This window comes from Podarcis cretensis (genome assembly GCF_951804945.1).
Source record: "Podarcis cretensis genome assembly, chromosome: 11".
In the NCBI taxonomy this organism is placed as follows: domain Eukaryota; kingdom Metazoa; phylum Chordata; class Lepidosauria; order Squamata; family Lacertidae; genus Podarcis; species Podarcis cretensis.
In genome coordinates, this window is record NC_137180.1 from 49,009,916 (window position 1) to 49,024,594 (window position 14,679).

General features: G+C 44.9%; 1 protein-coding gene across 2 annotated transcripts in view; it reads right to left on the reverse strand.

Moving 5' to 3' along the window:
- Positions 1-8,502: 8,502 nt before the first annotated feature.
- The window catches only part of SPEF2 (sperm flagellar 2), a 94,724-nt gene continuing 88,547 nt past the window's right edge, over positions 8,503-14,679 (reverse strand). Inside the window, exons 37-38 of one of the 2 annotated variants that reach the window (XM_079994657.1) lie at positions 9,469-9,619; positions 8,503-8,744 (exon numbers count right to left, since the gene is read on the reverse strand). In XM_079994657.1, the coding sequence (XP_079850783.1) occupies positions 9,518-9,619 (102 nt within the window). In that variant the 3' untranslated portion in view covers positions 8,503-8,744; positions 9,469-9,517. The remainder of the gene's footprint in view (positions 8,745-9,468; positions 9,620-14,679) is intronic. The other variant, XM_079994658.1, reaches the window with a different exon arrangement.

A 14,679-nucleotide genomic window follows, 5' to 3' on the forward strand; every position in this document is an offset into this window, starting at 1 on the left:
AATAAATAAATAAATAAATAAATAAATAAACAAACAAACAAACAAACAAACAAACAAACAAACAAACAAACAAACAAACCTTGCCCACTCTGGGCAGCTCCCAACAGAATAAAAAAAAATACGATAAAACATCAAACATCAAAAACTTCCCTAAACAGGGTTGCCTTCAGATGTCTTCTAAAAGTCAGAGTGTTCTTTATTTCCTTGACATCTGGTGGGAGGGTGTTCCCCAGGGTGGGTGCCACTACCGAGAAGGTCCTCTGCCTGGTTCCCTGTAACTTTACTTCTTGCAGTGTGGGAACTGCCAGAAGGCCCTTGGAGCTGGACCTCAGTGTCCAGGCTGAACGATGGGGGTGGAGACGCTCCTTGAAGTGTACTGGGCTGAGGCCATTTAGGGCTTTAAAGGTCAGCACCAACACTTTGAATTGTGCTTGGAAACATAATGGGAGCCAATGTAGGTCTTTCAGGACTGGTGTTATATGGTCTCGGCGGCCGCTCCCACTCACCAGTCTAGCTGCTGCATTCTGGATTAATTGCAGTTTCCAAGTCACCTTCAAAGGTAGCCCCACATAGAGCACATTGCAGTAGTCCAAGCGGGAGATAACTAGAGCATGCACCACTTGGGCAAGACAGTCCGCGGGCAGGTAGGGTCTCAGCCTGCGTACCAGGTGGAGCTGGTAGACAGCTGCCCTGGACACAGAATTAACCTGTGCCTCCATGGACAGCTGTGAGTCCAAAATGACTCCCAGGCTGCACACCTGGTACTTCAGGGGCAGAGTTACCCCATTCAAGACCAGGAAGTCCTCCACACCCACCCGCTCCCTGTCCCCCCAAAACAGTACTTCTGTCTTGTCAAGATTTAACCTCAAACTGTTAGCAGCCATCCATCCTCCAACCGCCTCCAGGCACTCACACAGGACCTTCACCGTCTTCACTGGTTCTGATTTAAAAGAAAGGTAGAGCTGGACATCATCTGCATACTGATGAACACCCAGCCCAAACCCCCTGATGATCTCTCCCAGCGGCTTCATATAGATATTAAAAAGCATGGGAAAGAGGGCAGAACCCTGAGGCACCCTACAAGTGAGAGACCAGGGATCCAAACACTCACCGCCCAACACCACTTTCTGGAGACGGCCCCTTAAGAACAGAATGCAAACTATACAATAAACCAGGGGTCAGCAACCTAAGGCCCATGGGCCACAAGCAGCCCATGGGAGTCATTTAACTGGCCCATGAGCTGCCTCCGAACTGAGCCGCCTACTCAGTGAGTCCCCACACGGTGCGCTAAACCAGTGCAGTGCGGTGCAGGGACTCGCTTGTGTGGTGCTGGAAATTGTGTCTGCGCATGTGCAGACGCCAGAAATTGTGTTTACGCATGCACAGACGCTGGGAATCGCATCTGTGCAGACACAGATACCGGAAAACTAAAACCTCAGTGCAGTGTTTACAATCAATGTAGTTTTGAAAGGTTCTGTCCACCATTTATTTTATTTTATTTTATTTTTATTAAGGGTTTTCTTGTTTTACAGTGTAAGTGTAATGCCTCGTATTCCCCCCCCCCCATGTAACATTTTTACAAATCCATTTCATTTGTTGAGGCATTAGGGGGAGAAGAAAAAAGAAAAAGAAAAAAAAAGAAAGGGGGGTGGAGGGAGCGGAGATGGATGGGGGTGGGGTCGGGTAGCGGTGTTTCTATTATGCTTAATGTATGTAGTTTGGTGTCAGCGTGCTTGTGTTGTTCACTTGTGTTCCTTTGGTGGTGAGAGAGGTTGGGGTTGGCCTAGGATGTGATTGTTTGTTTGTGATTGGCTGTGGTGATCTTTGTTTTCGTGTGTGAGTGAGGTGGGTGGGTGTTTTGGATCAGGTTAGCCATATTGATTTGTATGCTGTTGGTGGATTATTGTCATTGTCCTGTTGGGCTGTGTATGTGATAAAGGGGAGCCATACCGGGGTGAAGGTGTCTTCTTCTGTTTGTCCCCGTGTCAGTTTCAGTTTATTAGTTAATTTTTCTAGTAGGGCTGTTTCCCATACTGTTTGGTACCATTGGTCCATGCTTACTCCTGACAGGTCTCTCCAGTGTCTGGTTATGGTGTTTCTGGCTGCTGAAAGTAGGTGGGTTATGAGTTCTTTGTGGTGTAAATGGGCATTGTTGCCATTTTGATTCAAAATGGCATTGAATTGTATCCAAATATAGACAAAAAGCCATCCCTCGATCTCAGGAACCACTGTGCAAAAATTATGAGATATCCAAATGCAAAGTGAACAAGCAAGTTTCCAAAACAGTCTATAGTGGCCAGTAACCAACCCAAGGGCGCCCAGTGAGCTTCATGGCTGCGGGGTGGGGATTTGAACTCTGGTATCCCAGGTCCTGGTGTGAAACTCTAACTGATACATCACACATAAAGGTAAAGGGTAAAGGGACCCCTGACCATTAGGTCCAGTCGAGGCTGACTCTGGGGTTGAGGCGCTCATCTCACTTTATTGGCCAAGAGAGCCAGCGTACAGCTTCCGGGTCATGTGGCCAGCATGACTAAGCCACTTCTGGTGAACCAGAGCAGCGCATGGAAACGCCGTTTACCTTCACGCTGGAGCGGTACCCATTTATCTACTTGCACTTTGACGTGCTTTCGAACTGCTAGGTTGGCAGGAGCAGGGACCGAGCAACGGGAGCTCACCCCGTCGCGGGGATTCAAGCTGCTGACCTTCTGATCAGCAAGCCCTAGGCTCTGTGGTTTAATCCACAGTGCCACCCGCGTCCTCACACCACACATAGAAAGCTATAAAAGCTATAGAAAGCTGTCATCAAGTTTGGGGGGAGGAATGGGATTTTTTTTTTTGTCCAGGGAAAGCTTTCCTACCACCACTTTCTGCTGCAGACGAGTGTTCAAAGATACAACTTTCCACCTGTGCATTAACTTGAAGTGCTGCAGTTCAAGAGAAGTGTGGCCACTTAATCACATGTAACTATAAAGTGAATCGCTGACTCCCAGAAAGGAGACAACGAGCAGCCTAAAGATGAGAAAGGAACCATAACACTATGAGTATAAGGAGTCTGGGTGCCACCGCAGAGACAGAGGACTTTCCCAAGGAAATTCTCGTACGTGGAAGCATCTCCTATGTCAGCTCCTATTAGGTAGTTTTGGTTCTCCATTTACTGCGTCAAGAATTGGTGGGTTTGGGGTTAGCTGCTGTCAGTCTCCCCCCTCCCAAATGTATGGTGCTCTCAGTATGGAAATAAATCTAGATGGGCATCACTTCACAGACATTTCTTCCTGTTTTGCAGTTAATACTGGTGCCCAGGGAAGGGGTTTTCCAAGCATAGGGAAACCAATATGGTAGAAGCTTGTTGCCTTTGTCTTTGGTGCAAACATGTCTGGATCTGTGATTTAAAACTGGCAGAGAATACCTCTTGCTAAGGATAACTGCCTTAACATGGCGCTTTTGTCTCTTGCATGCAGTTCTGCTGAAATTACCCCACATGCTTAATAATGTCGCACACACCACCCTCTTCATCTTTCCTGATGATTTAAAGGTAAAGAGACCCCGGTCCAGTCGTGACCGACTCTGGGATTATGGCGCTCATCTCGCTTTATTGGCCAAGAAAGCCGGCGTACAGCTTCCGGGTCATGTGGCCAGCATGACTAAGCCGCTTCTGGCGAACCAGAGCAGCGCATGGAAACGCCGTTTACCTTCCCGCCGGAGTGGTACCTATTTATCTACTTGCACTCTGATGTGCTTTCGAACTGCTAGGTTGGTAGGAGCAGGGACCGAGCAACGGGAACTCACCCCATTGCGGGGATTTGAACTGCCAACCTTCTGATCAGCAAGCCCTAGGCTCTGGGGTTTAACCCACAGCGCCACCCGTGTCCCGATGATTTATTCACATGCAAAAGCGAAATATGAAAGCAAAGCCCATAGACTGGGTAGAAAGCTGAAGAGTGAGATAGGAAAGGAGAGATCCTGAAGACATGGGGGAGGGGAGTTGGGGGAGGAGTCTTAGGGTGATGGTGGATGAAAACAGAGAGAAACAATGGGCAGGGAGAAGAAATGAACATAGCTGGTGAGGTGAGGTGTGCTGACTTCTGCACATTGACTTAAAATAATTCTGAAGACTCCTAGTTACCTGAAATGCCTCTAAGAAAACTGGTGCTCTCTGCCTCCCTGCCCCCTTAGCCGATGAAATGCATGCTGAGGAACGAATTCTGCTCTACATGAGAAACATATAAGCCACAGTCACTCGCTTTTACCCTGCACTCGTCTGTATAATGTTGCTAATAAGCGCCAGTGGTTCTTTTGGTAAGGCAATTGTAAACAAAAGTATCAACCACAGACAAGTGTGTCACATTCTGTGCGTGCACTCGCACACATAAAGACACACACACACACACACACACACACACACACACACACCTATAAGCAGTCTTAAAGCTGGGCTGGCAGATATTAAAATTAGATAGATGTTATGGGTGACAGAGAAAAACAAGCTGTACTTTGTTTCAGATGCCCTGAAGTTTGAGAATGAAACTTTTTCAGAACTTTGATTCACTTATCTGAGGACAGTGCTACAAAGCTACACTATGCTCCATGTAGTTTTCTGATTCTCTTTTTTAGATTTAACCTGCCACCCCCCAAACAACAACAATGAAGTCACTGTGGAAGACAGGAAGAGGGACTTTCTGCTTGCGCCATTTCCCAACTGCATGTCATTCTTCCTGGGGAAAAGATACACAGGTAAAATCCACGGCGGGAAGGCACTTTTCAATGGGAAAATAGCATATATCATTGTTTTTTGTTTTATTATTCATCAGTTGGATTTCTTACCTGCCCTTTGTCATAAGGTCCCAGGGCGTGTTACGACAATGCAAAAATTCAATATTAAAATCAATTAAAACAATTTGCTATCAGATTAGGGTGGGCCCTGAAAGAGATGAATCTCAGGTGTCAAAGGCCTGTTGTGTGCAACTTCAGCACAGAGCATAAGCTATACAGTGATGATGCCAGACACACCTTTGCAGGGAAAGATTATTCAGTGGAATCAGAAGTATATACAAGGTGTGCTTCTGGCCTGTAAACCTGCCATCAAGTTTAGCAGGCAGGAAAGGAGGGCTGCATAGTCAAGGAAAGGCATCTTCTCCCCGCTCCTGCTGCGATCAGCTCCTCTCCCCCATCGTCTTCCAGAGCATGCAGAGAAATGAAGAATGTGGAGCAAAGAGAGACAAGGTGATGGAGCCTTGGGCTGCTGGGGAAGGAACTGGGGAAGGAGCTTTAGAGAGCAATGGGAAGGTGGAGACCTTCAGCCTTGCGTCATTGGAGCCAGACCTACTGAGAAGAGTTGCTGTGATTTGTTTTGTTTCTTTGAATAAAGAGTTGACTTCATTGACATCAGCTGCTTTATTGTTTTATTGCTGACCCTACACATGACTCCAGCTCCTGAGAGTGACATCAAGGGTAGAGCTCAGTCCAGCTGGCTGCAGGAGTCTGCTTCAGAATGCACTGGTGATGCTGGCCTCTGTTGCTAGCAGGATTGGGCCTTCCACTTGGTCAGCTGAGAGTGCAATCCTGGTGGCTGCATTGGTCTGAAGACCCTTTGCCCGACCCCTGCTGGTCAACTTTGACAGGTGGCTGGGAACACCCAGCTTTTGGTCACCTGATGTCAGCATGATGCCAGGTGGTTGACAGGTGGATGTCCCACAAACCTGTCCAAGTTGGCATGGGTGTGTGATAAAGATCTGGCCCATCATGTCAGAAAGGTTCCTTCACGTGAATTTAAGATGGGGGGAAATGAGAAACAGAGAGAAATTGAAATTCACCCATCCCTAGTAGAGTGTCAGGACCAGAACCAGGAAGATCACAGGGTTGTTGTGAGGATAAAATGTGTGTGTGTGGGGGGGGGGACCATATACAGTGGTACCTCGGGTTAAGAACTTAATTCATTCTGGAGGTCCGTTCTTAACCTGAAATTGTTCTTAACCTGAGGTACCACTTTAGGTAATGGGGCCTCCCGCTGCTGCCTCGCCGCTGGAGCACGATTTCTGTTCTCATCCTGAAGCAAAGTTCTTAACCCGAGGTACTATTTCTGGGTTAGCCTGAAGCGTATGTAACCTGAAGCATCTGTAACCCAAGGTACCACTGTACAGCAACTTGAGCTCCTGAGAGGAATTACAGGATATAAATATAATTTAAAATAAAATAAAAACTATACATTGCTTTATAAAAATGGATTATTGCCAGTGTTAAAAATGAGAGGACTGGTGATGGCAGAAGAAAGCAAGGAAGCGGGAAGAGCAGGAAACTTGTTTCATGCACAGCCAGAGTCAGAGGACAACAATTTCTAGTTATATCTGATGAAAATTAGGTCACTGTATGGCTACGAACTGCCACATCGCAGCCACATTCAGAATGAGGACAACATTTATCTACCATTTCAGATCTGAATTAGGTCATCTTATGGCTGAGACTTGTTACACCCTTAGATCAAAGTAGGCCAGTCTGTACCTGTCCCGCTTTCAAGCTAGAGCAAGGAATCTAGTAGCATTTATAAGAAGGTTGAAGTTCTGGTGCAAGCCTGAATTAGAGCAAAATTTAATAAAACACCAGGTCTTCTAGTTCTGGAAGTGTGTGTGGAAGGAAAAATGAGGGAGCCCAGGCCAGGTTTTTTGCTGTGGTCCTCTTGAGGAAATTGGGGTCACATTTGAACAGGAGCCTTCTGGATCAATGGCCTTTTTAGTTCAGGATTTGGGTTTCACAGTGTTCAACCAGAAGCCTACAGGAAGCCCATGAGGAGGGTGTGAGTGCAATAACTTACTTATTTTTTTTTTTTTTTAGAAACCCTGCACAATTTGAAGGCAATGAGAGGTGTCACTTCCAGCATTTCTAATTTGATGGTTTAAAGCAAATATGAGTGTGGTGAAGTTCTGAAGATGGTCTGGGAGTCTTGGCTTAGGGGTACAGCTGAATGAAGCAGAATGGAGAACAATGTGGTTTCTGCCCCAATTTAAAGCCATAAATGACAAACCATGGGGTGAAATCCAGTAGTGTCCATCTATCATCTGAATGGACACTGAATGGATTCATTTAGTCTGAACCAATCCGATCTGAGCTTGGGTGAGAGTTCTCCCATTAGTACCCACAGTAAAATAAAAAGCTGTTGGACATACAAAGAAAATTGCATTAAAAAACAAACCCATGAGGATAAATATAACCTTCTGAATTTGATCTTCACCTTTGAAACAAAAAGAGAATCACAGGGCAGGGCCAAATCAGCAAGACGATTACTAAATCATTGCAAAAACAGATACTTTTCTCATTTAAACACTGAAGATGGAGGAAAGCTGGGTTCAGGGGACAAGCTGGGCTCAAAAACACAGAACACAGACGTGGATGATGCGAGTTTTAATATCCATCTGTTATGCGCAAAGTGTGGCTGACCCAACAACCAGTGCAAGCAGTTTGGTTTCACCCTTCCACTCTCCACAAGTGGGGCCCAACTCCGAGAAACCACTTTTGTGGTTTTTCTGCCACCTTTTGGATAAAAACTAAAGGTTATGGTATTTTAGAATACTGGGTGGTCCTAAGTGAATACCTCCCCCCTCTTCTTCATTTTGACTGTAGCAGAAAGACACGGCTTCAGGCACCAGGCCTGCTGGCAGACCAACTCTGTGTTACAAAGATGTTTGCAAACATGGCATGTGGACTGGCAACATTAACCCCGCCGTCTGGGAATCCCTTGCAGATGATCACAGTAAGAAAGTAAGTCAGGTTGTGCATCTATAGCAATGACCAGAGGAGGAATGACTGCTGGGAGGACCGCAGAGAGAAGAAACGCCATGGCGCATCTGCAGCAACACAACTGGATGCCTTCATCTGCCCCAGCTGCAACAAATCATGTCTCTCCTGCACTCTACAACCACAACAGGTGCTGCAACTGTCCAACAGCTTGACCTCACCTACAAAGGCACCCTCCTCCATTATCTCCTGAGACAGACAGATGCCAACTGGTATGACAGAGGTGGGCTTTTTCACTAGTGGCATCGGTGTTGTGAAACGCTACCAAATTGGTATTGGCAGACAAGCATTCCCTTGATCTCCGGGCTTGAGCCTCCTGTTTTAATTGCTTTTTTGGGCAACGTTTTAAATGTTATACTGTTTTAGCTGGCATGTTTATTGTACTTTTTGATAAATGTGAATGTTTATTTTAACGTTTTGATGAAATGGTTTCATTGGGTGGCTATATATTTAAAATTGTTCTTACGCTTTTAATGGCAAGCAACCCAGTGGTATATAAAGCAGTAACTATTACTCTTACAAATACTAATGACTCATTAGGAAGCCAGGCTTCCTTGCAGCTCCCCACTAATAATAATAATAATAATAATAATAATAATAATAATAATATTTTTTTTTATTTATATCCTGACAAAGCCGGGATCACCTGGGTTTTTTATCATTGCATAACATGTGAAATGGCTCTGGCCACGAGCGTTTAAGATCACGTTAGCATTGTATTGCTGAAATAGACTTTTATTTAAAATAGAGTGAATACAAAACATTACTATGCTAATTGAAGTAAAGAATTCCACAACAGAGCAAGGATCAACCCCCAAAATTCAGGAAAGCATTTGGAAATGCTTTTGTTGTATTAGAGAGCCTCCCCACCCCATAATATTTTAACTTGGGATGACAGCGGTATCTCCATCACTTGGATGTGCTTGTTCCGCTGTCTGCAGCATCAATTTAAAATCCTACAGGAATAAGAAAAGATAAGTTAGAAGGAAGTCGCTATACAGCCAGCTGACTGCTGAAGGTTACTGAAGTAGGTCCTCTTATTCAGCAATCAAAAATAGACATGCTGATCTACATAAAGAATAGATAATACTTAACTAATACTTAACACTCAGTCTAATACTTAACTAATACTTAACACACAGACTAATACTTAACTAATACTTAACACTCAGGCTAATACTTAACTAATGGAAAACTAGCAAAAAAGTTTCCTCTATGGTAGGAAACTTAGTATTGGAGTAAGGATCCCTGGAATACACCTAAGAGGTATTTGAAAACTTTTCAAATAATGCTAGCAACATATAAATTATTAAAGTAACATGGCTGCACCCCTTTTACAAAATTAGAAGTTATCAACATTCTCTATTACCAAAAACGATTTGGGTAATACAGAATGGTTATTGGTACAGAATTATACACACATACCGTAGTACCCCAAGGACACAAATCACCTTACTCCAAATACTATGTAAAGGCTTACAACTAGAAAAGTAGTTATGAATCAGAGTTATAAGATTCTATTTTATCTAGCTTCTATATTACCTGAATTCCAAACCAACACACATTTCCTCCACCAATAATATTAATTTCACGATGTCACAATTTTGTACGTTCACGATGTCGAAACAAAACAAAACAGAAACAGGCTGTTGTGTGCAACAAACCAGCCAATAACTCTACCTTTGTTAGTTCATATTTTAGAAGCTGTTACTTGTGAGGGTAAATCCTATTATTTGCCCCCCTTGAGCACAGCCATCAGTGTGCTCCATCTGCTCCACCTTGCCAGATTGAGCTTGGGCCATGTGGGCATTCCAGTTGGCCCGTAAATTGTCTGTAAAAAAACAAACAGGTAAACAAAAGGAAAAAAAACCAACCAACCAAAACTCCTCCTGGGGGTGGTAGTTGCTGGATCCAACCACTTTCTCTGGGTGCACATGATGAGCACAGGGTGGGCTCCAGTGGAGAATTGCACAGGCCGATAAAATAACAATGACCGCTCCCCGCCTAAAACAGGGGGCGCCCTTTGCGTGGACGCGCACAGCCCCTGGATCTGGAGCAGCTCCAACAGCATAGGCTTGGCTTTGCCTTCCCTCAGGTGGGATACCTGGAGGTCTCCGCCTACCTCAGTCAGTTGTCCAATGCCACCTGGGGGAAGCGTTGCCAAGGAGACCAGGCCAGGTAGGGGAGGGATTACCTGCCCACACAATAGAGGGAGGATCTTACCTGGGAATCCTCACTTCGCTCCAGACTTCTCCCACCCTACCCACCCTCAGTTAATGTCTTCTTTTGCAGGTTAACTTTTCTTCATAGGTTTTGCAGGTTAACTTTTCTTCACAGGTATGCGGGCGCTGCTACGTTAAGGTCGCTGTCAAAGGGCCGGAAAGGAATTTCCCTGCATTGGCAGGTTTTGACTTTCCCGTAGCAAAACGTCACAACTTTGGCGGTATCAGGCCTATTAATCAGGTATCCTTTAGTCCATCTTCCTCTTTGTGGCACCGATACCAGGGTTCCCCGTTAAAGGGGCTTCTGAAGGGAGGGTTTGACCGTACGCCGAAAGGTCGTCATTGCTCTCCCCTGCGGCGGCGGCGTAACAGGGGCGGCTATCTCTGCTTGAACATATGTTCTCCAGAGCTGGCCCATTCCCCCCCCACACACACACACTGGATAACCCTGATGCTCCCTAGGTTCCCGGCTGGGGACTGGGGAGGGAGAACGCCCAATGCCTGAGCCAAGGTCTACCCACATTTGAAATTTAATAAAGTTGTGGCCAATTTAATCCCATAGCACGTTGTCTTGAGTCGTTATTCCACATGACGGGGGGGGGGGGCCGCGCGGAATCTGGGGACTCTGCCTGTCCACGCAATGCACATGAATCGCAGAAGGGGGTGGCCACAAAGGCGGCGGGATGGAAAGTGGAGAAGGAACCTGGCCTGGAGCACGAGGTCAAGCTCCATTGCTGGGCGCTGGGAGGCCTGGCCTGCCAAAAACGTTGGTGTGGGTTTGAAAATTCAAGGGGGAGGCTGAGTAGAAAGAGGCAAAGGATGCAGCAGGCTGGCTTGTGTGTCAGGAGCCATGTTCATGGAATGGGGAGGGAAGGGATGTAGGCTTAGATCTTGGGAACGGAAAGGGGAACAACTGCTCTAAGAGGGCTACAGCACTGCCTCTGCCTGGGTATTATTATTTATTATTATTATTATTATTATTATTATTATTATTATTCTCTTACTATAAAAAAATCTAAAGGAATAGTCTTAGAGAATCTGTTCAACCTACACCCCAGCTGATGCTATTATCAATGTTTGACAGCAGAAATGAGGAAATAAAACTGAAGCCACTATTATTATTTTTATTAGTGCCTTTGGAATGAACTACCATGGTTCAGAAGTGGAAGAACCAACACTGGGAATATAGCTATACAGGAAATGCTTACATGGCATGTAAGACTTGTCTGGTAGGACTAAGCCAGAAGCCTTTTGGGCAGTTTGGCAAGATATTTTTGAAGTTATGAATACAGCATGGCTGCCACACTCCTTGACAGCAGCCTAGGCAGATATCTGGAATATGTAAAAATGATATGATTTTTGCAGAGTTATATTGATGCACACCCCACCTTTCCCCTTCTTTTTAGCTCGTTTCCTGTGTTTGTTTGTGAAGTATAAGATATACTAGTCACTTATATTTTTTATATCTACTATCCATCAATATGTGATTCAATAGTTCTCCCTATTGTGTTTTGTTTTCTAAACTATGTGCAAAATTAAAGAAAAGTCTTGAAGCAACTTACAATTGTAAAAAGAAAAGAAAAGCATACACCCACAAGAATGGAAAACAAACACCCAAAGGCATAAAACAACATTACTGACTGTAAGTGCTCATCCCACAATATTATAAACAAGGATAAATGCTACCCTACCCTGCATGATGAACACCAAACAGGCAGGGTCATCATAGAATATGATCCCAGTGCAGTGGAGGGGGGGGGAAAATGTCCTGGGTAAACAGGAACGTCTCAGCCTGGTGCCTGGAAGTTGATAATGATGGTGCCAGGAAGACTTTTCTAGGGAGAGGATCCCACAATGGAGGAGCCACCACTGAAAAGGCCCGTTCACATGTTGCCGTTCTCCATAACTCGTTGGAGGGGACACACCAAAGGCAAGGTCTAGGTATAAACTGGAGGCTGCCCATCTGTCCCTAGTACTATGCACCTTGAGTTGCTGGCAAGGGAGAAGAACCACTTGCTGCTTTATCTCAGGGAGCAAAATTTGTTGGGCAAGCCCTGAAAAGAGAGGATGGCTTTGTGGATGCAAGAGCAAAGGAAAAGAGCAGAGGAAGAGGGGCGTGGATGTATCTGGGTGACAAATCGAAAGCTCCGGAGTCTATTGTACACTGAGTGAGTGGAACAGAAAGAACTGGGCATGTGAACTGTGTGCGTGTGTTTGTCATGCAGCACCATAGAAATTTGCTAGAAATGATACAAAAGAGTACAACTGATTTCTTACTAACCCTTCATCAGATGTGTGCCCTGGGCAAGCTTATCGCCCAGGCGATTTTGCACACCAATATCTATTAATCAGTACCTGCACAAGAAATTCTACTTCTGACACACAGAAAGAACAGAACAGTGAATGCTCTCTCTCTCTCTCTCTCTCTCTCTCTCTCTCTCTCTCTCTCTGTTGTGACTCAGAACTGAGAGGAACTGATTTCAAAGAAAAATGCCACTTCAAGGAACTGCCCCTTAAGAACGAGGAATTGCAACAACCTTCAGAGTGACTCACAGCTCCCAGAAGGAAGGGATTAAGAAATTTCCACGAGACCTGTTGTTTCTCCCCACTCAGCTCCAGGGAACCCTGGGGAGGGGATACTTGGAGGGCTTATCAGGAGTGCCTCAACGTTCAGCAGTAAGAGGACACGCTTCCCTGAGTTGTATCTCCGTATCAAGATGAAAGCAGTATCATTAAAAGAAGAGTGATGCCATTAACCAAGGGCTGAAATAGAACTATCTATTGTATTCAAAGTTAGTCCTGCTCAGAGTGGACCCATTCAAATTAATGTCCACAACTAGTTTAAGTTCCTTAATTTCAACAGATCTACTCTGAGTAGGACCAAATTTGGATGCAACCCTATTTTGCTTATACTTGTGGGTTGTGACTTGATTTAGAAGTGGGTTGTACCAGGGGGTACCAAACCATTTCCATTTTTAAAAAATGGGGGGGGGGAGAGTGTTGGAGAAACAGAAAGAGAAGTGAAGTTACAGGGAACCAGGCAGGGGGTCTTCTCAGTAGTGGCACCCACACTGTGGAATGTCCTCCCATCATATGTCAAAGAGGTAAACAACTACCTGACTTTTAGAAGGCATCTGAAGGGAGCCCTGTATCGGGTGTTTTTTTTAATGTGTGATGTTTTATTGTGTTTTTTAATATTCTGTTGGGAGCCACCCAAAGTGGCTGGGGAAACCCATCCAGATGGAAGGGTTATTATTATTATTATTATTATTATTATTATTATTATTAACATTGATATTGTTGTTGTTGTTGTTGTTGTAATACAGGGTTCACCCACACTTCCACTTGTCCCATGCCTAGAAAGTATGGGTCCAAGTGGTTTTCCATTTGTTTTACACTTTCTAGGCAAGATTCTGAGTGGTTTTGAACTTGTCCCACTGCTTTCCTCGGGAATACCCACTCTTTAGGCAATAAATCGTCTCAGGTGTCAATCCGGAGAAATCCCAATTGATGTTTGCTCTGGTTCTGCAGTAAAGATGGAGTTTCCCAGGGGTAAAGTGGAGGGGCAAGGGCAAGTCTGGATGAGCCCATAGATATACCCAGTGATTGCAGCAGAAATGCCGCACTCCATCTATAGAAGCGTTTCACTCCAGCTATAGAAGCGTTTCATGCTGCTTAGATCCCATGCAAAAACTCTGCATTCATAGCACTGTAGTTACTAGTAAATGAAGCAAATGGTACTAATAACACAAAAGGAAAATGTTAGCCAATGGAGGGCTGTAAATCATTATCAGTTCAAGAGACAGATACATACAATCAACATTTCATTAGCTTATCTTCCAAACCCCAATAAATAGCCACATTAGTGAAAAACCAGACTTGCCCTGCTGTGAAATCTCAAACAATTAAACTTGCTTAAATACAATTATTTGACTGTACTATACAGGATACACTTGATTCCTTAGAAACCAAAGAGGTTTGTGCCATTATTGCAAAATGATCTGGAACACAGATATATAACAAGGAAGGTCTGTTGTACTGACCAACGCAATGGAGAGAGAAAAAAGTATTAAAAGTTGAACTACAAGTGACCAGCTGTCTTGAATTGCATCTGGTGTGCAATAATGACGAATGATAAAAAGAATGAGTTGTATCCAATGAAGCAATTGTGTAATATGGACAATCTAAGAATTTGCATGTACAGGAAAATTGTATACAATATTTGTATATTGTATATTCTGTTGGAAGCTGCCCAGAGTGGCTGGATTAACCCACTCAGATGGGTGGGATACAAAAAAATTATCATCACCACCAGCATTACTACCACTAATAATTATAAACTGCATGGTTAACTAGTTTAGAATCCTTTGTCTCTATACTTAAAAGCCTGCACAGACTGTGACACACCAAAGCAAAAAGTAGCCCAACATGGGGCTTGATGCACCTCCTAGTTTACTTTTCCTCAGTCGGTGCTAGTTTCTCTGGGATGCTGTGCACCCAGGGGCAGGGCCACGGGGGTGAGGCGAGCATCCCAGGGGTGCGCTGCCTATGGGGGCAGGGCGAGCTGCCCATGGGGGGTGGAGTGAGGTGCCCATGGCGGACTGCTTCCTGGGCGAGGAGGGAGGGAGCTGTGCCACCTTGCCGGCGGCCTTTCTCCCTTCCCTCTTCC